The sequence below is a fragment of the Westerdykella ornata genome, assembly GCF_010094085.1.
Source record: "Westerdykella ornata strain CBS 379.55 unplaced genomic scaffold EI97scaffold_13, whole genome shotgun sequence".
Classification (NCBI taxonomy): domain Eukaryota; kingdom Fungi; phylum Ascomycota; class Dothideomycetes; order Pleosporales; family Sporormiaceae; genus Westerdykella; species Westerdykella ornata.
Window position 1 is genome coordinate 386,009 of NW_022986863.1, and position 23,139 is coordinate 409,147.

Here is a 23,139-nt window from a genome sequence, read left to right on the forward strand (position 1 = left end):
GGCCCTAGGTACACGAGATAACTATGTAGACTACATATAAGTGGCACTAATAATACGTTGCTCGTGATTGGTGTCCGGGTGAGCTATCCCCAGATGTTTTGGTCTCCATGTGTATGTGACCACAGTGACACCCAATACGTCAGAATTAACTGAATAGAAATCTAGAGACTCCGTAAGAATCACCAAAAGAAGTTGTTCATCACAAGTAGATACAGTAATATCGCAAAATCAACCGTCACGACATGCCGTGCCGTCACTGAGTCAACTAGGTCAAGGAGAACAACCTCAATCTCTGAGTCACACGCCTAGGACTGTCACTAACCTACCTAGTGACGAGTGTTACGGAGCTGCAACATGCTTAGAAGGCGGCTCCTACGCCTTTGATCCGGAGTCATACATATTCAGTGCTGGAGTCGAGGAACTCTCCACCAGCTCCACCTGATGGTATGAGTAGACAAGTCTACCAAGCTTCGAAGGCTACTCCGCGTATTTTATGCCTTCGCCTGCGCAGGCCACTGGTGTAAGTACCCCATCGGTCTTGACATCTTGACACAGCACTGAAAGTAAGGCCCGGGAGTGATTGATTGTCAGTGCCATACAGGGGTGCTAATGTTGACTCTTCAATCTCCCATCGAATGGGACTTCGTTGTCCCGTTTCCGCGGCAGCAGTGGGCGCAACGTGAGACCATGGGTTATGGTAGGGTCTCTGTAGAGTGGAGGAAGGTCATGGTATCAAAGCATTGTCGCATCTTACCAAGAGGATTACAATTGTGAAGGGTCATGCTACATTTCGTGCATGTGAGTTCTGCATTAGCATTCTCCGTGCCGGCATTTCAAGGAAAGAGCAACGAGGAGAAGCAGAAGTGGCCTTGCTGAACAACATCTGAAACGAATGACAGCAGACATTAGATGTGTAATGTAACTTCGTGGGCCTTGACCTGACGTCGTGCCTTTCCATGGTTTTCCGTGTGCCTTCTGTACGCCCTTCCACTAGGCCGTACTTCGAATCAGAACGAATTTTGAGCTACTGTTGAAGAATTGCCCGGCTACAAATATACTCAAGGCAATCAGGTTTAGTTGGGCAGTCTGAATAGTGCGCACCCTAACCCAGGTCACCTGAAGCACCCGTTTACATTAAATCCCCCATGAATGAGACTGAGTACTGCGTGCGACGGGCTATGTTCTGCCCCTGGAAGTCATAATAAGAATACCGGACTATCAGTATCCACTTCGACATGGACTCCACACAGTCCTTGGATCTTTATTTCGTCACTAGCTCGGGGTACCTCGTATCAGGCTCATCAGGTTGTCGATCAGGCGTAATATCACAATCTGGTTCACAGGGCGATGTGTGCCCCAGAGTCTGAACCGCATCATCTACGCCCAAGGGCAAGGGACTCTCGGCTACTGGCGAAAACTTGATCTGAAGACTTGGAGGCAGAGAATCCCGCTGAATCTGCTGATCTGATGACGGACGCGGAATGTCCGCTGGAGCAGGTGAGTGGGGCGATTCCAATTCGGTGGCTTCTGAAGGGAGAAGCTCATGTGGTGTCGCTGGATCGAAAGCGGGCGCAAGGTAGCTGTCATGTTTTTGCTCGTGGGTCCCCGGATAAGCGGGCTCTGGAGTGCCGATGTGAGGGCCAGAAGACGATGCCTTCTTTCTTTTTCTGCTTACGAGAAAGTAGAGGACGCCTCCTGCAAGGGCAAGGGGTAAAATGACCGCGGCAGCAATCCAGCTTTTATCATTGCTCCTCTGAGCTGGAGGTAAAGCGGTTACCGTTACGATTACAACCGGAGGAATAGTAGTCGAAAGTTCCGGTGACGATGTGGCCGAAGATTCTGTTTGAATAATCAGACATTACTATTCGGGACCCAACCATTTCTAAATATACCAACATGTGTTTCCTGGGGTTTGTGCCTGTAGAATGACCAGTTTTCAGCCTTATTACCGCACCGTACTCGCGTTACCGGAGTCGAATCGAGGGTATTCTCATACAACAGATCGGTGTTACAAACGGTGAATGACTTGTTTCCAAGGACATCGGAGCTATCTTGAGTATCAGCCACGGCCTTCCGATAAGTTGGACCTCAGCGGAAATCGCAAGATATCACGGGCATCTTACCAAGCGGATGTCTCGGCCTTGATACCGCCTGCCCTATCCGAAATAATGCTGCCGGCGCTGCACGAGACTACCGGATTGCAAGGATCAGAAGTGCAACACGCGAAACGGTATCCATCTGAATACAGCGTTTCCTGATCGCCGGAACAACCACTTGATTCCCATTCACCACTGCTGTAGACCCAACCTATGAAACGCTGCTCATTCTGCCTCTCGAGCAATAGGATGGGAGTTTGAGAAGCGGGAGAAATTGTGGAAGACGGTAGGGTTTTCGACGGGCGTTGAGTGGTTCTTGCAAAACAGCAAGACGTGACCAGGAGGAGTGCGGTGAATAAGTATGAGAATCCCATGGTACACGGAGTTTTTCGCATCTATGAGGCCAACCGATGGTGAGAGGAATTGGAAAGAAGATATGGCGACCAAAGCGATCTCAATGTCAGAGCAGATGCCCATAAAACAGTAAATTTGGCGAATAATGTAGAGTACAGTGCTCCAGCATGACCAGAGATCGTGCAACTCCAGCGTGTTCGGAGCAACTCCAGTACCCTCGCTTGGCCACCAGTCTGGGAGTCAGATGGTGTGTAAACAGCCCATCGTAGCCGTTGTGTCCGGCCTAGAGCATGCGGTTGGATAGCAAAGAATGTATGAACCGAACGTGTTACACGTGAGCGACGCGCGTACGAGGGGCCAAGGTTCTATGTGCCGTGTATGACCCAACGAATCTAAACTCCACATCGGATGGTGCTGCCGTCAAACGCTCGGTCGTCATAGCGAGGTAGGGTCTCTGGAGAAGGCGTTCATGGCTAGATAGCGCTTTCCCAATATTGGACGTAAGGGCAGCGTAATCTCAAAGCGCAATTGGCCCAGCTGAAGATCGACTTCGCGGAATCGCAGTAAGGCGTCATACGCGAGAATGGTTTCAGCACCTTCGATAAGCTTTGAAGGACTCTCGGTTTAAGTACTGCTGGCAAACCGTGTCTTGTTCTCCAACTTGAGCCTCTTTATTCTCCGCCTTCCCAATGGACAACCGGCACCATAGCGACAGCCTGGGCATACTCGCCATCATGGCTTATGCTCACCTCAAAGAACTGTCCTTCCACACTATCCAGATCGAATTTCGAATTTTGATTTGGCTCCGGGAACGAGCTCAATGCCGCAGAGTCACTCTGGCTCCCTAGCAGGGGCCGCCTCGCAGCGGAATTCGACCGAATCGTATCGCTCGGGAACGGGTCCAATGGTTCTCGTAAAAGGAGTCCTCGCGGCCGAGATGTTTCTTTGGGGCTGGAGTTGAATATATGGCGTTCCGCTGGCAGGATCATAATATGATGCAGGCCACGTGCTTGTCCCAGATGTTCGCACGCTTTGCGACACGCTTCTTTGGCTGCCCATCTGCACAACCGTTAACCAAAGCCCAGCTCTACTACTCGGTATAAATGCTCACCGGCCAGCCAAATACTTCGCTACATTATCAGCATCATCCAACGCCTTCCCAACCCTCCCAAATCGGTTGATGAAGTGCTGACGTTCCGGCCAGGTCAATATATGGCTAAGGAACCTGTCTAGCGGTTGCGCATCGTTGTCTCCGGGCACCTTCTTGCTTATGAGGGCGCGAATTCGAGGAATGTGGCAGATATCGGTGCCGATCCGGAGAGGGTAGGGGAACGGGCGAGGAGGCATGCTAATTGTCTGGTCAAGCTTGGAAACTTAGGTTTGAGGCATGCGCAGTTATGTAAGCGCGAACAGGACGGCAATGAGGAGGCTGCTCAATACCATGCTTCAAGAGGGAAAATATCAATAGGCGGATCTTATTAGTTCTTTCTTCTAAGCAATCATGTCTTCGGAGAAAAGAAAAAAAACGCTGTGGTCGTATTATCGCAGGTACAAAAAGAAATTTCGACGTGGGCCAGATTCGAACTGACGCTCCCGAAGGAACAAGATTTCTAGTCTTGCGCGATAACCACTCCGCCACCACGCCTTGGTTGAGATGTGAAATTATGTGTATCTATAATTTATGTAGTAATATCCAAAAGTTTGAGTTGTTTTTCGGAACATCATGAGCTATGAATAGGTCTCGCTTCTGTGAACATGAAGCATCTCTACTCAACCCTCCTGCAGAGTGGTACAGCATCGACCACGAAGCCACAATGGTGTACACCTCCCGGGTCCCCAGAGGTTGCTTGCAGTGACACATGTCCGCTTTCTATGACTGTGAACACGTTCAATCTCCGCCCCCATTTGCCCAGAAAGTCTGACCTCACAACCAACAACTGTGTGCGGATCCGCCCCCATCCTTCGGCACTCACCCTCATATGCCGCAAAGAAATGGTTCCCCGGAGTAGGGGAGGGGGAATCCTCGACGGCCTCACGCTATCCTGGGGCACCCTGCGGAATATCTGCATGCGGATCTCCGTATCGTTCCTTGCACAGTCGATCCAACACGCAGACTCGCACTCTTCCCACCACGCACTTCGGACTCCCAGCTGAAGTTCGATTGCGTACTCCGGAGCCATGCACCAATGCCTGCAACCCAGCCTAGTCCGTCTTATTCCCCCATTGGCTGCGTCGCCCCAGCTAGATATTAAAAGGCATACACCACAGCTTATGGAGAGCGTGCTTACGGGAGCCCACTGCAAAACGTGCATGGAGTATGCACCGAAGGCAGGATCTCTGACGAAAGAAGGTCAGCCTCCTACCAACCCGTAGCCTGCCCGCCAGCCCTTCGGTATGTTAGAGGAACACAGGGGCAGGCATGCGGTCCAGGGCCCTGCGTCTCGCAGCTCCGACTCTGTGGTTGCGTGTGGGCGCGAAGTCCGCCATCTGTTGGAAGGATGAGGCACTTATAGTCAGACACGGGCCTTTGGGGCGCATGGTTTCTGATCGAATCTCCGGTTTGAGTGTTGGAATGGTGGGCCGCCACCCTATAGTAAAGGTCGGACCCTCTCGCGCCTCCAGTCACCTCAACGTTCTGTCTCAGTCGTTCTGGCGAGTGGCCGCGGTTCCGAATTTCGAATCAGCGTCATGCCTCTTCAGCTCATGTCCCCTCGCCTGGGCGGGGTGCAGATACTTCCCTCAGAGGCTACAGGTCCTGAGTATGCGAGATGGAGACGCGGTGTCAAGAGCGCCCTCATAACGAAGGGAATATGGGGACATTGCGACGGCTCTCAACCGATGCCCATGCCACAGTCGGGTCCCAGTTCCTCCAAACCGTTTGCCTCAACGGATCCGCAACCTGAGCTGCTGGAAGAGCGTAGGGCCTGGGTTAGGAAAGATCGGGACGTCAAGATGGATATCTTCTTGTCGGTATGCGACGACATCAAGCTGGAAGTTTTCGAAGTGGGACCACCACTACCACCCTCCGCCATGACCGCGAAAGACATGATGGAAGCATTAGATGAGCGATATGGAAAGTTCAAGTTCGAGGACTACCACCACGTCTTTTGCCACTTCCTCAATCTCCATATTGACCAATACCCCAGCCTAGCAGACTTCAACACCGAGTTCGCTGCTACTCTCGAAGATCTGCTAGACCATGGCTACCCTCTGGATAACGTACAGGCTTGCAGCGCATACTTCTCGAAACTCCGTTGCACTCAGAACCCTTGGGTTACGAAGAAGCTGAAAGAGTGGGACACGCTTCCGACACCTCCTCTTCTAGGGGAGCTGATGAAGGAATGTCCGCCGTGGATGATTATCCGCCCACTGGCGACTAAGGCGCAGTCCTCGACGCAGGAATCGTACACCGAGGACAGCACCGGTCCGCCTAGCCTGAAGGAGGAGGACGGAGAGTCATCGGATACGGACAAGTCTGAAGCCCTGACAGCCTCCTCGACGCCTTCACTCTCCCACTCGCGCAATGCCTCCAGCCAGTCTCTTGAAATCGCAGCAGCACATTCGCGAAATATCTCCACTCAATCCGAAGAGGTGACCGTTCTCCACTCACGCACAATCTCAGACAAGTCCCTCGAAATCACCGTTGGCGCAAGCGTGGAAGACCTCCGGATGATGGCAGCATTCCCCCTGCCCGCTCACCGAGTTCCCAAGACGCCGAAGACACGAGCAAGACGCATGAGTTCCAAGTCGGACATCTCCAAGATGAGTCTGCCGCCGCCAGTCAACCGGCCACTGCCACCAATCCCAACCGCGAAGACAGCCACGAATATCTCATCACCAACCCAACTGCAGATTCCCACGGACGTACACCCAGCAATCCGACCGAAAACCACACCCCCTTCCGAGACTCCGCCTACCCCAACTTCATCCCATCGCCCCTCATCCTCTCATGCCTCCCCTCCCAGGCCAACACTATCCCCGCCGTTCTCCCCAGAACAATACAAACGCCCAGTAACATCTCGTGGCTCCGCATCAAACCCCGCCCCCAACTGGCCCTCACCCACGCGCTCTCCACCACCGCCGCCCCCATTCCGCCGCGAATCCAACGACAGCAGCATCATCAGTCTCCCCCTCCAGGGCGCAACCCCGACTGCTTCCCCAACGGTGCCGGAGTACCGCGACACTGTCCTCGGCGGAAACGGAGACGCCGTGAGTAGCAGCAGCGGTATCGGACTTGGTCTCTCCCTGCCATCGCGGTCATCATCATTACCATCATCCTCTACTTCGCAAATGGGCAAGGAGAACCGAGAAAGTTCCGCTTCCGTGTCTACCAGCACGACAACATCCAATCCCGCTCACCTGGCCGCTAGTCCACCCCGCAGCCTCATGAGCCGGCTCAGCGCCGAACTAAACAAAGAGATCGAGGATGAGGAGCAGAGGAAGAAGGAGAAGGAGTGGAAGCGGAGCTGGGGCAGGAATTGGGAGGGGTTGAATCTAAAGGGGAGGTTGCCGGGACGAAGGTTGGAGGTCAAGGAAATCATCTAATTCTGGAGGGAGAGAGCATGGTGGCACGAGGGGTTATTCTTATGTGAATGATTTGATGATTGCTGGGAAAGTTTTTGTTTTTGTTTTTTGTTTTTTTCCTCATGACCGTCTTTCCGGCTTCTTTCTTACCTGTTGAGATACCGCTTTCCTTACAGCTTTACTGGCCGCTTTCCTACCACTTTTTCCTAACGCCCGCAATGGACACATCTAGACGGAACAACAGCGAGCGGAGAGTTCAACGGCTTCATCCCTTATACGAATACCCTTCTTTCCCTTATCTTTCCTTTCTTTCCCCCTTTCCTTCCTTCCCTCCCCCTTACCGCTTCCCTCTCCATCCATCCCATTTCTCCATCAACAACCGCCCTTTCCCCTACATCTTCCGACGCTGAACCAATCTACACAAAACACCGACTTTCGTTTTGTACATACACTACTTTATACAAATACTGTCTGGAGACGCACACATGCAGAAAGCCCTGTACATACATGCATACATATCCATCCTCACATACTCCGTATAGACTACTCTCCCACGAATTCTGCGTTTCGCTCGACCTCGGTCTACGCGTCTCTCGGTCCTCAATCTCTAACAGGGGACACCAACGCCGAAGGTGTTACACCAACCCTGGCCTTAATCTCCGTTGCATATATGCGCCGAGGTAGTCTACCTACCTCAACGGGTGAAGCGCGGTCGCGGCAGGGTGTTGGCGTACAGCAGGCAAGCCGTTCCTTGTTGCGGAAGATGTTAGACTATGTCGGATTAAGCTGCTTGAGTGAAGCGGGATTCACATGTGTTTTTCTCACGATGATTCCGGCGCGTTTACGGACGTACACAGATAGACGGGTATAACATGACCTCCAGCGAGGACTAGGTACACGGTAGATGTATAATAAGCTGACATCACTCTCTGCCCCTAAAAGCTTCCTTCTCGCTCTCCTCCCACTACACAGTAATAATGCCCCCAATGATCCACCAACGGCGTAAGCTTAACAAACAAAATCAATACCGTGTGCATGTGATCAACCCAGCTGACAGTAGTAACTCGCATCACTTGCCACTCATATCCCATGACTATTCGTCCTCATCCCACGCCATAAGTACGTTAAATAGTAGGATAATACGGAGAGCAGGAGCATCGTGGTAGATAACCGGTTAGGGTTCTCGCACCAATGGAGTATAGAAGCGAACATTTGCCTCACGTTGGCTTTGATGATTCGCCCGTCTGAATATGTATATTTCATTCCTTTCAATTGCAATCCTATGTCATGCCATGATATCATTGGTATCGTTGAGGCCTTGAATGATCTATGAACGCTATCGTCATGCCCATGAATACTAACAAGCGGTTAAGATAAAAAAGGAAGACTCGCAGTTCGGCATCCGAGCACGGAAAGACCCCAGCAAACAGAGAAATTCTCTATTGCTCTCGCACGAATGCTCCACTCCCTCATTCCTATCCCCTCTACTGCGTCTCCCTCACCGCCTTATCCACCGCCTTGGCGAAATACTCGACATTCTTCGTATTCAGCCCGGCCATGGAAATCCGCCCATTCTTCGTCATATACACATGGCTATCATTCCTCAGCTTCATGACCTGCGCCTCGGTCAAGCCCGTGAAGCTAAACATGCCAATCTGATCCGTAATGTGGTTCCACGTGCCCGGCGTGCCGAGCTCCTCGAGCTTCGCCCGCAGCGCCCTGCGCATGTCCATGATGCGGCCGGACATGGTCTGGAGGTTGCGTTCCCATTCGGCGAAGAGCTCCGGGTCGTTGAGCACGAGCGAGGCGATGCGCGCGCCGTACGCGGGGGGGTTGGAGATTTCGCTGCGCTGCAGGATGGCGAGCTGGGATGCCACGCGGGCGATTGTGGACTCGGCTTCGGAGCTGGGCGAGGTGACGAAGTGGAAGCACCCGGCGCGTTCGCCGTAGAGGCCAAAGTTCTTGGCGTACGACTGCGCGATGCACAGCTCGAAGCCCTGCTCGACGAAGTAGCGTATTGCCCAGCCGTCGCGGGCGAGGTCGCCCGAGGCGAACCCTTGGTATGCGGTGTCGAAGAAGGGGAAGTGCTTCTTGGAGCGGATGACTTGGGCTATCTTCTTCCATTGGTCTTGGGTGGGGTCTACGCCGGTGGGGTTGTGCGCACAGGCGTGGAGGACGATGATGGAGCCTTCTGGGGCGGATTCAAGGGAGCCGATCATGGCGTCGAAATCGAGGCCTTTGGTCTGCTTGGAGAAGTAGGGGTATGTGGCTGTGGGGAGGTTGACGTTGCCGAAGATTTGGAAGTGGTTGGGCCATGTTGGGTCGGAGAAGTAGGCTGTTCGGTGGGTGTTGGGGCGGTAGAACTTGGAGAGGAAGAGGGCTCCTAGGTGGACGGCACCGGTGCCGGAGATGGTCTGTAGGCTGGTGACCTTGAGAGTTGTCAGTTAGTGGACGGCTTGACCCATGAGGGGACGTCGGGCCACGGCCTCCGGTTTGTAAACTCACCCGCTTCTCCTTGATAGCGGGGCTGTCTCCACCGAGGATGAGCTTCTGCGAGGCAGACGTAAAGTCCGCAAGGCCCGCGATGGGCAGGTATTCGTGGTTGAGATTGGGGTCGCTGTGGAGTTTCTCGTCGGCCTGCAGGAGGAGTCTTGTCAGCGCTTGATGTTTCTAGGGCGAGTCTCGGATTCCTCCTACCAGCTTGACCACAGGCAAGACCCACGGCTTCGCATCGTCGTCTCTGTATGCACCGATGCCTAGATCCACCTTGTTCGGGTCTGTATCGCGACGATATGCGGCCATCAAGCCAAAGAGGGGATCCTCCGGGGCTTGAGGCACCACGTCGGCGCTGAAACTCGTCGAAGCAGCCATTGGAGCAATCTGGGAAGCGATTTGGGAGAGTCGGGAGTGTGAGGAGGATTGTAAGGAAGAGGAGGGCGTTGTAGGTGAAGGTGGTGCCATTGTGCCGGTGGGTGACTGGCCGTACGTGGTTCCGCTCACCGCCCAGAAAATGTCCGAGATTTAACCCCGCGATATGAGAAGAAGAGAATGCAGGTGTCTAGGAAACGTCGTATATCGTACAAGAAGAAACCAGTACACGAACACGTCGATTAGGCGGGCCGTGAGTCTACTATATGGTGGATTTTCCCCATGGGAAAACTATTTAGACCGAGGCACTTGGTGGAGCAAATCGGCGTGGAGAAAGTCTAGCGTCAACGGCGAGCCCAGGAGCCGTTCACATGCGCCGCTTTTCCACGACGGCGACGGCTTCTTCTCGCACTATTGGGGGCCGCCCTCCGAAGGCCCTTGGTCCGACCTACTTCTCTGCCCCATGATAGTGGGCGACTACTCTCGTGACATGTCCCGTATGATACATCATATGAACAGATCCCAGAGGATGAGCGTCAAGCAGAAAACGCTCGTCCCGTAAAAGACCATCTGCGCCGTGCTTCTTCTCTCCGTCGCCCTCTGCAGCTCCTTATTCCCGCTTCCCACGTTCTCCGTTGTCAAATGCGAGTCCTCGACCAGCTGTTCGATATGCGCCGACTGTATGCTGAGGTTGTTGGCTAGCGTAGTCTGCAGTTCGGAGATTTCGAGGAGGGATTTCTCGGCCATGCTGAACACACAGTTAGCGGGGTAGCTTATAAGCTATCACCAGCCCTGAGAGTACGTACCGGACTTGGTCCAGTGTGTCCTCATAATGCTTCAGCATGTCCTGGTTCTCCTGCGCGAACAGCTGGAGCTGCTCTGGATCAAGTTGTTGCTCCACGGCCCTGATTTCCTCGTCTTGCTGGGCTGACGTCTTGCCCCGATACTCGTTGGACGGATGCGCGCCTCCATTGGCGCCACTGTAATCCTCTGGTATCGGTATCGTCGCTCGTGCTTTGTGCAAGATGCTCTTGCTCTTCTCCACCTCCCGCGCAAGTCTGATCTCCATCATGGAGCTCTGGAAGCGACCGCATTCCTCCAGCTGGCGCTGCAGATACCATATTATGCTCTCCCTGTGTACCTTCAGTGTATTTGCTTTCGCTTCTTGCAGTTGTTCCTCAGGACTCTTTGCCGTCAGCGCTCCGCCTGCTGCCCATCGTCCTATCATGCCCAAGCCCTGCTTGGCCCTTTTCTTGTAGGCGATTGTTCGTTCCGCCTCTTGCCGCAACTGCTCCGTGTCCGAAAGGCCCCTGACCGCATGATTGAGCTCTCGTAGCAGCTGTTTTGCGTTGGTGTCAATTTCATCCCGTTCCTTGTCCGTCAAGTACTTGGTTTCCCCATCCGCTCCCGGCAGCGGGGCCGCGCCATTGACTCGTGCATGCTGCTTCCGTCGCGGCGGACGGGCAATAGAGAGATAGCTCTGGCGTATGGATCGAAGGTAGGTATGAAGCTCTACGATGTGTGCTCGCTGCCAGTTAGTTAGCTGTCATTGTCCCTGGACCCTCGGTGAAGCAACGTGTCCTACAATGCGGTATGCCTCCTTCAAGAACTCGTCCAGCTGGCTGACGCGAAACTCCCTCTGCTTGACCAGCTGGGAGCAGCCATTGGACTTCAATATGGCATTGAAGTCTGCCGTCAGGTCCATGGCGTTGTGTATAATAAACGTGGGGGTTGCGCTGGCGGGAATAGTGACCATGATCTCAGCGGGTCGGACTTAGGCCGGATTTTATTCGCTCGCTTGGTTGGCCAATGGCAAGCGACTACTAGAAGGCTCCCCAGTTTGGTTCCCGTTCACCTTCCGTCAACGGTCACACACGACCTCGGGCCCGAGAAGGCAACTTTCGGATGACATCTCCGTTGTGTGGCCAAAGATACAAGTACAGTCCTGTGTACATACGCTTGATATGGATGCCACGGCCAAATGCAACACCGAGACGGCGATCGGCCGCAAACCGCCGTTTGGTTCGTTCCATGGAAAAACCTCGCATACCTATAAATAAGGTACCATACAACACTGTACCTAGGCAGTGCTGCAACGCCAGCCGCTGCTGGCCGAGGCTATCCCAGAACAGTAATGGCATCATGGACGCCGAAATCTGGAAATGACTTCATCTGCCAGATTATTTCCGCCGTGATTTTTCCTACTTATTTACAGTAATGCCACCATACTGTAGATGAGCTGCTATCATGATGCCTGGTGTTACTGTCTCCTCGAGCGACGATCAAGGGGACATGGTCAGTGTCCACGAGGAAGCAAAAGTCGAGCGAGGGGAGCCAAACGCAATTGACGAACCGACGAAGACTGAAGCCGGGAAAGAGCATTTTCAAGAATCTCCCATGGTCCTATCGCCCTCCTCCAGCGATCCCAATCTGCAAGAGCCGAATGCCCGAGACGCAGAGGCTCTAGGTCCTGTTCGGAGCAACGCGCCGCCGTATTCAGTCTTCACCAAGCGGCAGAAGCAGTTCATCGTATTCCTGGCTGCCTGGGGTGGTTTCTTCTCCCCTCTCTCAGCGAATATCTACTTCCCAGCCCTGACGACTCTGGCCAAAGACTACAATGCATCCAATACTTTGATGAACCTGACACTCACCTCCTACATGATCTTTCAAGGACTGGCGCCAACATTATTTGGCGATCTAGCCGACATGGCGTGCGTAGCCCCTAGCAGATGCAATGTCGGACACTGAACTGATCGATTGTGAAACAGTGGAAGACGGCCGGCGTTTATCATAGGCTTTCTCGTTTATATCGGAGCAAACATCGGTCTCGCCCTCCAAAACTCATTTGCTGCTCTGTTCGTCCTGCGCTGTTTACAAAGTACCGGAAGCAGGTAAGACACTATCCGGTTTCACCCATCTGGGCTGGTAGCTGAACGGAAATAGTCCCACTATAGCTCTTGGTACTGGCATCGTAGCCGATATTTCTACAAGCGCTGAGCGTGGCATGTACATGGGATATGTCACGAGTGTAAGTATTGTCATTTTCAGCCGTCATCCTCAATCTGACAGCCTCAGGGATCCATGATTGCACCCGTCATTGCCCCCATCATTGGAGGAGTCCTTGCTGAATTCCTTGGATGGCGCTCCATCTTCTGGTTTCTCGTCATCCTGACGGCTGTCTACCTCGTTCCCTTCTTGGTGGCTTTCCCGGAGACGGCCAGAAATGTCGTAAGAAATGGCTCCATACCCCCTCAAAGCTGGAATATGTCCCTGTTGAACTACCTCGAAATGCGCAGAGCGAGGAACACCGGAGATGAGCTTACCCGAACAGCCTCCAGGATCTCCCAGAGAGCGGCGCAACTGGAACTGGCGAAGAAACGCAAACTCAGATTTCCAAACCCGCTTGGGACACTGCGTGTGATCAAACAGAAGGACGTCGGCCTACTGTTGTTGTACAGCAGCTTGGTTTACACTGCCTCTTACACGGTTATTGCCTCCTGCCCATACCTTTTCGAAGCAGTCTATGGTTTCAATGACCTCCAGTTAGGTCTTGCTTTTATACCATTTGGAGTGGGTGCCCTGTGCGCACCCATGACTACAGGTCGTTTGATGGACTGGAATTACCGTCGCGTCGCAAAAAAGGAGAACTTCCGAATCGACAAGAAACGCGGCGATGATCTCAGGAACTTCCCAGTTGAGCGTGCCAGGCTATCCGTCGCAGTTCCGATGCTGGCATTGGGCGCAGCTGCGGTGTTGTGCTACGGCTGGACGTTGGAGGTCGAGGCAAAACTGGCGGCGCCGCTCGTCCTGCACTTCATCATTGGCTTCGGTTTGACATCTGCTTTCAATTGCATGGCAGTTCTCCTAATCGATTATTACCCCATGAGCCCCAGCACGGCCACCGCCGCTAACAATTTGGTGCGCTGTTGGATGGGTGCTGGAGGCACCGCGGCCATCAATGCCATGATCAATTCCATGGGACGAGGGTGGTGCTTCACCTTCGTCGCGGCTGTGCTGGCTGCAACGAGTCCGATCCTTTGGGTTCTTCTGGCATATGGGCCCAGATGGAGGGAAGAAAGGCGTGTTAAAGGAGAGACGGATTCACGAATCAATCCTGGATGACATCGGTCAATGCTTTCACCGTTACATATGGACGCCTACTCGGCCACTTTCCTAAAACTCGTTCCACTGGCAGGCAACGTTTTAATACGACCTTCTCCATGACGCGTCATGAGCACATTGGATTCGATGGAAGTCGTGCGCATCGACCGACCCAAACAAGAAGTACCTACCATTGCATGGCCACTTCGGAACCAACACGGCATCGCCGACGAAGGAGTTTGGTAATCGCTCAGGTTGCAGACGAAGACCTGACTCTTCGATTTGTATGCATCTTGCGGTCAGCTCGAAAGGCCTTCCAATAATGCCTATACTAGGACGCGGGCAGCCCGGATTCACAATCATCAGACATCAGGCCACCGTTTATAATAGGCATGTTTCCACGGCTACGTGCAGCTGGTTACTCGATTGGCCTACATCCTAGGTTACTATTCAGGTCAGCTTACCAGGGCCGGACCAGCGTACAGTACCAGCCACCAACCTCGCCACGCGGCCGACCACGGGGGTTGTCTTCTATCGAAAGTCGTGTAACGTTTGCACCCGTTATGCTGCTATGCACCTCGTATGACTGCAACATGTCGCAGTTGGGAACCATTTGCGCGTCGAGCAGGGACGTTGTTGAGGCGGCCTAACTTATGATGCCGAGACCGTTGGAGCCGTGATGTTTATAAAAAGGATCGACTTCTTTTCTTTTGCGAGCATATAAAGCGCTACCTATCCAGCTAAGATCAATTGTTACCTTCACTCCTATCGAATCCACGCTTTCGACTTTGACGTCATCTCTAAAAGCTAAAAGCTCCTGCTATACTATATCCCTACTACCACAACACCCATCCATCACCACCAACACCACAAAATGCACCCCTTCACCCTCCTCCCTCTCCTCCTCCCCCTCCTCCTCCCCACCCTCACCCTCTCCTCCCCCCTCTCCCCCCGCCAACCAAACCCCTGCATCCCCACCTCCTACACCATCACCGACTTCCATTACACCTCGTCGCCCTCCTCGGGCGCCCACATCGCCTTCACCTTCCACTCTTCCTTCCCGGACCTGTCCATCATCGACGACGCCGCCGCCTCGACCACGGGTACCCTCTGCGAAGCCAATTCCGCGCCCGGAACCCCGATCCCGAATTCCAACGTGTGCGTGACGGGAAGGAGGAATCTGGTTTTTGAACTTAGGGGATCGCAGGAGAGGGCGGATTTCCAGGTTGTGCATGGGTGGAGGTGTGGGGGGTATGTTTTGCTTTCTCTTCTTCTTCTTTTTTTTTTTTTTTTTTTTTTTTTTTTTTTTCCATCTGCTTTGTTTGGTTGGATGGGTTTTGATTGGGATTGCTGGTTTGTATATTTGGACTTTGCTGGGAAGGGAGAGAGCGAGAGAGTCAAAGAGAAAGGTGTGGATGCGGTTATTAGTGAAGCTAATCTGATGCGTGATGTAGGCAAGAATGGCTCTCCTCCACGCACCGTAAAATCGATCCGCTGAGCTGTAGTCTGGATGTGGCGGGCACGCTGAGGTGCACGAGTACGCAGAACAGCTTTCAGCCAGAGAACGTGAGGAGGATCTGTGCTACGCCGACGTGTCCTTGAGTAGTAGGGACGGGACGAAGGAGGGATGGTGGTTGAGTGATGTGAATACGGGGAGAGAGGCAGGAAGAAGGTGTCAGTGCTTGTGCGGATGGGAATGGTACATATATAGAGGTAACGTGGATGAGAAGGAAAAATGCTAGAGATGTATGTGCCGTTGTAGCCCTCGGACGAGTACATTGATGTTGAGCCGTATGCCGACCTAGTCCTAGAGCATGACCTTAGTTCGTTCTCGCAATAAGCTGGAGGAACTGTGTGGTATCTACATCTGTGGTACAGTATCTGGCCCTAAAACTAGGGGCAGTCTTATGGAAATACCTCACTGTATCACATCGTACATGTTCCATTATCCAAATCAATGATTCGATAAATAGTTCCATAGTCGTCTCCAACTGTTACTCTATCCAACCGGGAATAGCGGGATATCATGCACGCAAAACAGCCCTCTAGATGATCTTCCGACTCAAAGAGCCGCTAAATAATGCACGCCAAAAGGAACTCTAGGAATACCAACCCCTCCCCACACATACATACTACGCACTATCCTCCCTCCACCGACTCCTCACCTTCTTCCACCCCTCCATCTCCGCCTTACCCCCCTTCTTCTCCATCCCCAACCCCCTCTCCACCCACTCCTGACTCTCCATCTCGCTCAGCCTCGACAACGCCCTCGCAAATGCAAACCGCTCCTCGTCCCCGGTGAACAAATTCGAATTCTTCAGCATCGACATGTTCATCCCCAAATCGTCCATCATGGCGCGCATGGCGTCGCTGACGTCCTCATGGTCGTCTGGGTTACCCGTAGCCGCGGGTTTGGGCGTGTCGCCTTTAGCCTGCGAGGCAGACATGGCTTCGCTGAGTTCGGCCTCGGACATGAAGAGGGAGGTTATGGGCACGGCGGTGGTCATGACGAGTTTGGCCTATGCGGATAGATTGTTAACAATTGTCGTCTTCTCCTAGTTCCCTTCTCTGCACTCACCCGGCTCTCGTAGATCGCATCAATGAACGTGATGAAGCGTCTCGCCAAATCCCTCGTCTTGTGACTCATCCCAGGCACGTCCGTCACGATGAAGGCCTCGTAATGCCTCATGAGCTCCAGGTAATCAGCGGCACCCCTCGCGCTGCCAATGATCTCGTTGAACGTAAACCATGCACACTTCCCACTCGCCCTCTGCACCACGATATCGCGTCCCCACACCTGATGCACCGCTCTGTGTGGCGGGTCGTTCTCTGGATCCCCTAGGAAGCGGAACCAACGTTCCGCATGATGTGTCGCTGCCGCGTCGAGAGGATGATGGTAGACACCCGAGGGCGGGCGAGGGATCTTACGGTAGTCGGTTTGCGAGTCGAGATTTATGACTTCCAGGCGCGATTTCAGGAGGTTAATGCAGGGGATGAAGGACTCGCGCTGGATGCCGTTCTTGTAAAGGTCGTCAGGGTGGCGGTTACTGGTTGTGACGATTACGGTTCCGTGGGCCATGAGGGATTCGATTAGTCTGCGCTTGATCAGCATTCATTCCTCGGCGACCGTTCTTTGGAAATCATACCTCCTGAGAATCATAGCGTCTGCTACATCCGTGCACTGGAATTCGTCGAAGCAGAGCACGGAGCTCCTCTCCGCGATATTCGCAGCTACGAAGGGAATCGCGTCGATGTCATTCCCATGTTGTATTTTCATCTTGTGCAGATCCTTGTGTACGCCCTGCATGAAGGCGTGGAAGTGTATCCTCGTCTTGCGCTTGATGTTCGGCGGAAGCGTCTCGTAGAAGAGATCCATCAACATGGTCTTTCCCGAGCCAACATCGCCATACATGTACAGTCCTTGAGGCAGCGATTCGGGTATAGGAGGAATGGTGGCGCGCTCGGGCTTTGCAGAGAAGAACGAGAAGAAGGACCGTTTTGGGGGTTGGAGGGATTCGATGGTGGGATGCTGGACGGGGGGTTGTTCGTACGTGGATAGCATTTCGTGCAAATCTTCAAGACTTTGTATGATGTCTGTATCCACATTAGGCTTGCGGAACGAGTACCTTCGTGAGCATGCGTACCTCGTTGATGCGGATCATCTCTCAACCTGCCCGAGTTAACCCTTGCCTCGTACTCTGCCATCGGTCCGTGATGGTTAGACACGGGTCCTATGCCTCAGTTAGTGCATGCTCGCCTCAATATATCTCTTTCAATCCTCACATACTCTTCTGCATCAACTGCACCCCCTGAGTCAATCCCCTAAACCCAAGCCCACCTGGCCTCAATGTCGTGTGCCAGCCATTCGAATGAGCGGCCCGGCTACTCCTCCCACCCCTCCTCTGTGCGCGCAAGGCCCTTAAGCAATCGGTACATATTGACCTCCTCGCACCCAACACAGTCGTGCCTTGCAATATACGGTACGTCCTCGGCGTCGTCGGTCGCGCGGTCCGCAAACTTAGCGATCGGAGCCCTCCAGCAAGGAACTCAAATGATGTCATGAGCGGGAGTGACGAGCGAGCAACAGAGAGAGTCTTTGCATAAACCCGCTCGCAGAGATACCAAAAACTCTAAAAATGAACGAAAAACAAAAAGAATGAGAGCCAAAAGAATCCCAAGCACATAGGTGGTTGTGGCAAAGTGTAGTGGTGAAGGTCGGCGGTCATTTCTGAGGTCCGTCCACTTCCCGGACGTTCCTCGGCTGTCGGGGCCGACCACGTGGAAACCGGTCGAGAACCTGGACCAGAGGAAACTATCATCTCCAGCTCATTAACTATAGGGTTACAAGGCGTCTACGTAGACGACGCTCTCAGTCATACACATATCATTATTAGAATCATACGACGTCCCCATCCTCTTCTCCTGCTACGGCTTCGTACCGCCCACCACCCCGTTGATACCGCATCTTGGGTATCTCATACATGCGTGTATAATCTACCCTTTCTCCTCCCAATTGTGCATATCCGCTCTCTTTCTTCTTGAATATCGGCGAACTGTCGCAGAAGAAGTCTTTACAATTGGTGACCACGCCTCTGGAGAACGGGTTCCCACGGCTCCGCGCTTGGTTCGCCCGTGAGCCCCTGAGCGCAGTGGCGACAAAAGTATCGAGTCCTAGCAATCGCTTCCACTGATCCCATATCGATTGATTCGGCCGTTGCGAAGATGCTCCGTCTCCAGTAGCCGCTGAACCTGAGACATCGTCCTGTGAGATGTCGCCCGTAGTGACGAAGGAGTTCAGCGCATCAGCCGGGGTATGGCTATGGAGGTGGCCACGCATACTCTCGTTCGTGGTGAGATTCCGCGCAATCTGTAGCAGTTGCACTATCAAGAGCATCGTAACCCATGTAAGTTGAGCAGCCGTCCATATCGTTAGGACGATGGTGAACGGATCTTTGTGCAGAATCCTGCAGAGCTCTTCCGCTAGCACGTTGCACTCGACGCCTTCAGGTGAGGGAACATTATCAAGGTCTAGCACCGTTAGTACAGGCCACGGGTCGAATACGGCGGAAGGACATGGACGCACATTGCAGTACCAAGCGAACCCAGATGAGAACGCCAATCTCCATGCATGCAACATAGAAGACGAAATGACGATGATTGTTGTTGGCGACGCAGTTATTAACCCACGGGCAATGGCTGCAGACTGTTAATTATAATCCCCTCCCTCGATTCAAGAAGGCTTACTGATCTATCTTCGCAACACACCGCTCACACCGCTTACAATGCTTGCTCCTCAGCGGTCTCCGCACCATACACTGCACGCAGAAGTGGCTCTCGTCAAATTGCCGACTTTCCATGAGTTCATCAATCACCGCCTTCGACGCGCTACGACTCGGTGCCTTGGGCACATAACCGGGATCCGCTGCCATGGTGAAGATGTAGAAATAGGTCGTGAGTCCAGCGAAGGCGCCAAAAAGCACATTGAGGAAGAAATTCGTTTGTATTGTCCCTTCTTCAGTTAGCCTGATGAGCCACGCAGCGGATGAAGGGCTTACATGGGAGGACAGTTGTTAGCCAGCGAACTCCGATCCAGAACAGAGTACCTGCAAAAATGCCTGCAAGGAAAGGCTTCGAAAGGGTCAGTGAGATGCACTGCTTTGCTGAGTGGTATACTCACGGTATCATGGATTTGCTTCATGTTAGAAGGAGCCCACCGAAGGAAATACTGCGCCATCCATTGCATGCCCCACCCAACAACCAGAGTCAGGGGTATTCCGACATAGATGGGAAAGTGAGACAGAATGAAAATGCAAACGAAAATGATCAAAAACGGCCAGAAGAACACAAACCGCGAGACGAACCCCTTCGTGTCGTTGATGCCTGGGATCGGGAACTCCCTGGCCGTCCCATCTTTGTTGTACCCTGCTTGCGCCAGCGCACGATGCCACTGCTGGGTGGTGTTCATCTCTTCTGCGGTGATCGCGGGAGTCTTGCCGTCAACTTGTTTTGCAAATCGGTCCGCCCCGTACTCGATCAGCTTCTGTATGCATCCCTGCGAGCCTTTTACAAGCGCCCAATGCAAGGCTGTGAATCCGTTCTCGTCTGTCGCATTCACATCTGCGCCCCAGCGTAGAAAGAGATCTACGCACGCTGGATATCCTTTGTATGCTGCCCACATCAATGCCGTATGTGCCTGTGCATCCGGTATATCAACCGGTATATCCTGGTGTAGGAGCAGGACGAGTTGGAAGACGTTCCCATCGAGGGTTGCCGAGTGAAGGAGATTAAAGCCTTGATCGTCGGTAAGGAGAGGGTCGGCGCCGTGCTCGAGAAGGAGATTGACAATGTAGTAATTACAGCGCTTAGCTGCCCAGAGCACTGGTGTAGCGACAGCGTCGCCGCCTTTTGCGTTGACATTCGCACCGCTTTGAATGAGGAAATGGCATAGAGCATAATGGTTGTTTATTGCGGCCCACTAAAGTCAAACAGAAGTGTGAGTGACTGTCTACGTCTTGGGGGCGGGTACATGTACACACATGTAGCGGCGTTATGCCCTGTTCGTCCGAGTACGTTGCGTCGTACTTCCCACTGTCAAATAGCTTCTGTATGGCCCTTATTTCCCCTAGTCGCGCCAGTTGCATGATATCCTCTTCTATCGGCAGAGGAGGCTTCTTGTCACCCATCTCTGCAAGCTCGACGTTGTGCTCTCCATTCGCCTGCTCGTTTGGGTCGGGATGGGGGGGTGCGGAGGACATGGCGGAGGTGGTGATGCTCAAGTGACGTTCGGAATAGCTTCTTGTTCGGGTTTTATCGACCGATGAACATATTGTCGTGACTCTGCAGGGTGAATATTGGCAAGCAAAGGCTCCAACGTCCAGCTGATTACTGTTGAGATTATCTGGGGCGCATCCCCAAAATAAGGCTGTGCTCTTGATCGAACCCCTGTCGGAAGCCTGAGCGATTCGGAGGTGGAGGCAGGCTACGCTAGCCTGATTGGGTAGATATCTAAACTACACTCACGACATAGGCATCATCCCAGGACAGCGGATTGAAATACAAAGCAAAAGTCCTTACTCGTATTGTTATTTACCCGTATGCCATCACGGTCTTACCTGGGTGTGATGACCATTGCCTTCTATTGCAAGAGCTACCCAAACCCTATCTGCAGTCGAGTCGAGGTGTATTACCTAGGTATGTATTCGAAGATCAAAGCAGAATTCTAGATTTCTGATTTGATGGAAACCTACTTGCTCCACGATTGGTATCCGGAGTTGTTGCTTAGGGCAGTCCAGACCACCCCCGCTGACTTCGTCCGAAGTGTAGAACGCAATTGGTAAAGTATAAGATACGGAGCACCATATCAGAAGACCGCAACTATCGCAACCGTCTCTTGGCTCGGGATAAACCTCGTAAGAGACATCACACCAGAAGCGATGGGACACAACTACATGACGGTCATGCTATTTGGAAAGGACTGGGAGGACTGAAAGAAGCAGAGATGAATAATGAGAAGGTACCATACAGCTCAGACCCAAACCTACCGCAACGATTACTGCAGAATCGAGGGAAACTAGGAATTGTGAGGGAGGTCTACTACTTGGAAAGTTCAAGTCGCATCGGCAGGTGCGGCGAAGTGTCCGGTGTCGTTGAGTTGACAATCCTGCATTGAGAGATGAGCAAATCAGCACCTATTATGAAACAACATAGGTTCTAATACTGTGTATACGCTCGGTCATCCAATACACCATCGTCTCTGATGCCCACTTGAGTTTGTTGAACTACAATGAGGTTCGTCAATTGGGGATATCCGCATCGCCTAATCCCAACGCGGCCTAGCTTCTCGCCTTCGCCAAGACCGTACCGCATCTCATGTTCCCTTTCTCAAAATTGACCCCACACTATTCGAACTCAGAAACATCGCCGCCGCCCAAGCAACGACCAGCACCACGAACCCCGCAGCCTCATCCTACACATTCGCATACCCCAGAAGACAACCGCAACAATGTCTCGAGTAGCAGGGTAAGTTCCTTCGAACCCCTCCCCCCTTGCCCGCCACCCTCACTAACCCCCACAAAGCCGCACCGACTGGGCCGAAGAAGAAGACGAAGACTCGCTCCAACTCCCCCAACAAACCATCACCAAGAACAAAGACGGAACCGAAACCATCGTCACCTACTCCATCCGCGAAGATGGCAAGAAAGTGAAAACCACCCGCCGCATCAAGAAGACCACCATCAAGACCATCGTGAATCCCCGCGTCGCGGAGCGCAAACACTGGGCCAAGTTCGGGCTCGAGAAGGGCAAGCCCGCTGGGCCCCAGACAGATACCACGTCCGTTGCAGAGAACATCTTGTTCAGGCCCATGGCCGGGTGGAAGGCTACGACCGAGGATAAGAGTGAGGAGGCAAAGAAGAAGAATTCGCTCAAGGATGCGAAGATCAAGTGCCGTATCTGTTCCGGAGACCACTGGACGACCAAGTGTCCGTTCAAGGATACCATGGCGCCCGAGGGCGTGGACTCAGCGGCGGATATGAAGGACGACGTGCCGGAAACGGGCGCCTTGGGTGGAGGTGGCTCCAGCTATGTGCCGCCTCACCTGCGTGGTCGCGGTGGCGCGGGGGAGAAGATGGGTGGCAAGTTCGAGAGAGACGATCTGGCGACACTGCGTGTTACCAACGTGTCAGAGTTTGCCGAAGAGCAAGAGTTGCGCGAGCTGTTCGGTCGATTCGGACATGTCACTAGGGTGTTCTTGGCCAAGGACAGGGAGACCAACAGAGCTAAGGGCTTTGCCTTTGTCAGCTTTGCGGACAGATCTGATGCCGCGAAGGCGTGCGAGAAAATGGATGGCTGTATGTGCACATGTGCTGTGGTTCTTAATACCCTGCTAATAATTCACCAGATGGTCTGCACCACCTTATCCTGCGAGTCGAATTTGCGAAGAAAGCGAACTAAAAGTCCCGGCTTCACGTATCTGCTTGAACCGATCCGTAGCTTTGTCATGCATATTCACGGTATCTAAACAGGGTTTATCCGGCGTTTACGGTGCGTTACAAAACCTGGTCGGGTCATTTAGAGTAGGCACTTCATGTGTTTTGAGGATTCCACCTTCCGGAATGATGAGAAGGACAGCGATAGGATTTCAATGAGTGAAGTGTCACACAGTAATGATACGGAATTCGACCACCCTTCCATCTCT

At 53.0% G+C, this 23,139-nt stretch overlaps 11 protein-coding genes and 1 non-coding gene across 12 annotated transcripts; 4 read left to right on the forward strand and 8 right to left on the reverse strand.

The window, feature by feature from the left end:
* Positions 1–1,053: 1,053 nt before the first annotated feature.
* EI97DRAFT_475046 (uncharacterized protein) lies at positions 1,054–2,470 on the reverse strand (the record flags this gene model as incomplete). The annotated part of the gene is made up of 3 exons (XM_033801909.1): positions 1,054–1,839; positions 1,893–2,047; positions 2,124–2,470. 3 exons carry the CDS (start codon positions 2,468–2,470, stop codon positions 1,262–1,264), a joined length of 1,080 nt encoding a protein of 359 aa, XP_033653209.1. The 3' UTR covers positions 1,054–1,261.
* Positions 2,471–2,988: 518 nt separating this feature from the next.
* EI97DRAFT_69223 (uncharacterized protein) lies at positions 2,989–4,012 on the reverse strand. The gene is made up of 2 exons (XM_033803004.1): positions 3,562–4,012; positions 2,989–3,509 (listed from the first exon to the last, which is right to left on the reverse strand). The coding sequence occupies exons 1-2, from the start codon at positions 3,795–3,797 to the stop codon at positions 3,122–3,124; spliced, it is 624 nt and encodes a 207-aa protein (XP_033653210.1). The 5' UTR covers positions 3,798–4,012; the 3' UTR covers positions 2,989–3,121.
* Positions 4,013–4,014: 2 nt separating this feature from the next.
* EI97DRAFT_t64 lies at positions 4,015–4,095 on the reverse strand. The gene has a single exon. It is a non-coding gene; the product is annotated as a tRNA-Ser (tRNA).
* Positions 4,096–5,153: 1,058 nt separating this feature from the next.
* Positions 5,154–6,257, forward strand: EI97DRAFT_378746 (uncharacterized protein; the record flags this gene model as incomplete). The annotated part of the gene is made up of 1 exon (XM_033795681.1): positions 5,154–6,257. A coding segment is annotated over one exon (1,104 nt), but the record flags the coding sequence as incomplete, so codon positions are not given.
* Positions 6,258–8,367: 2,110 nt separating this feature from the next.
* EI97DRAFT_69294 (aspartate aminotransferase) lies at positions 8,368–10,268 on the reverse strand. The gene is made up of 3 exons (XM_033803006.1): positions 9,672–10,268; positions 9,480–9,611; positions 8,368–9,403 (listed from the first exon to the last, which is right to left on the reverse strand). Exons 1-3 carry the CDS (start codon positions 9,933–9,935, stop codon positions 8,459–8,461), a joined length of 1,341 nt encoding a protein of 446 aa, XP_033653212.1. The 5' UTR covers positions 9,936–10,268; the 3' UTR covers positions 8,368–8,458.
* EI97DRAFT_434094 (uncharacterized protein) lies at positions 10,100–11,556 on the reverse strand. Its single transcript, XM_033798532.1, has 3 exons — positions 11,428–11,556; positions 10,649–11,370; positions 10,100–10,590 (listed from the first exon to the last, which is right to left on the reverse strand). Exons 1-3 carry the CDS (start codon positions 11,545–11,547, stop codon positions 10,350–10,352), a joined length of 1,083 nt encoding a protein of 360 aa, XP_033653213.1. The 5' UTR covers positions 11,548–11,556; the 3' UTR covers positions 10,100–10,349.
* A 683-nt stretch (positions 11,557–12,239) lies between these two features.
* On the forward strand, positions 12,240–13,964 carry EI97DRAFT_378890 (MFS general substrate transporter; the record flags this gene model as incomplete). Its single annotated transcript, XM_033795688.1, has 4 exons — positions 12,240–12,553; positions 12,611–12,733; positions 12,786–12,870; positions 12,918–13,964. The coding sequence occupies 4 exons, from the start codon at positions 12,240–12,242 to the stop codon at positions 13,962–13,964; spliced, it is 1,569 nt and encodes a 522-aa protein (XP_033653214.1).
* An 853-nt stretch (positions 13,965–14,817) lies between these two features.
* Positions 14,818–15,545, forward strand: EI97DRAFT_378818 (uncharacterized protein; the record flags this gene model as incomplete). Its single annotated transcript, XM_033795684.1, has 2 exons — positions 14,818–15,194; positions 15,398–15,545. The coding sequence occupies 2 exons, from the start codon at positions 14,818–14,820 to the stop codon at positions 15,543–15,545; spliced, it is 525 nt and encodes a 174-aa protein (XP_033653215.1).
* Positions 15,546–15,898: 353 nt separating this feature from the next.
* Positions 15,899–18,019, reverse strand: EI97DRAFT_69272 (mitochondrial ATPase). Its single transcript, XM_033803005.1, has 5 exons — positions 17,727–18,019; positions 17,588–17,674; positions 17,090–17,537; positions 16,522–17,038; positions 15,899–16,462 (listed from the first exon to the last, which is right to left on the reverse strand). Exons 2-5 carry the CDS (start codon positions 17,646–17,648, stop codon positions 16,076–16,078), a joined length of 1,413 nt encoding a protein of 470 aa, XP_033653216.1. The 5' UTR covers positions 17,649–17,674; positions 17,727–18,019; the 3' UTR covers positions 15,899–16,075.
* On the reverse strand, positions 17,995–19,204 carry EI97DRAFT_69429 (uncharacterized protein). Its single transcript, XM_033803007.1, has one exon. The coding sequence runs from the start codon at positions 19,078–19,080 to the stop codon at positions 18,340–18,342; it is 741 nt and encodes a 246-aa protein (XP_033653217.1). The 5' UTR covers positions 19,081–19,204; the 3' UTR covers positions 17,995–18,339.
* Positions 19,205–20,396: 1,192 nt separating this feature from the next.
* On the reverse strand, positions 20,397–20,842 carry EI97DRAFT_420090 (uncharacterized protein; the record flags this gene model as incomplete). Its single annotated transcript, XM_033797018.1, has 1 exon — positions 20,397–20,842. A coding segment is annotated over exon 1 (300 nt), but the record flags the coding sequence as incomplete, so codon positions are not given.
* Positions 20,843–21,945: 1,103 nt separating this feature from the next.
* EI97DRAFT_450876 (eIF-3 RNA-binding subunit) lies at positions 21,946–22,895 on the forward strand (the record flags this gene model as incomplete). Its single annotated transcript, XM_033800310.1, has 3 exons — positions 21,946–21,962; positions 22,020–22,792; positions 22,843–22,895. 3 exons carry the CDS (start codon positions 21,946–21,948, stop codon positions 22,893–22,895), a joined length of 843 nt encoding a protein of 280 aa, XP_033653219.1.
* Positions 22,896–23,139: the final 244 nt, after the last annotated feature.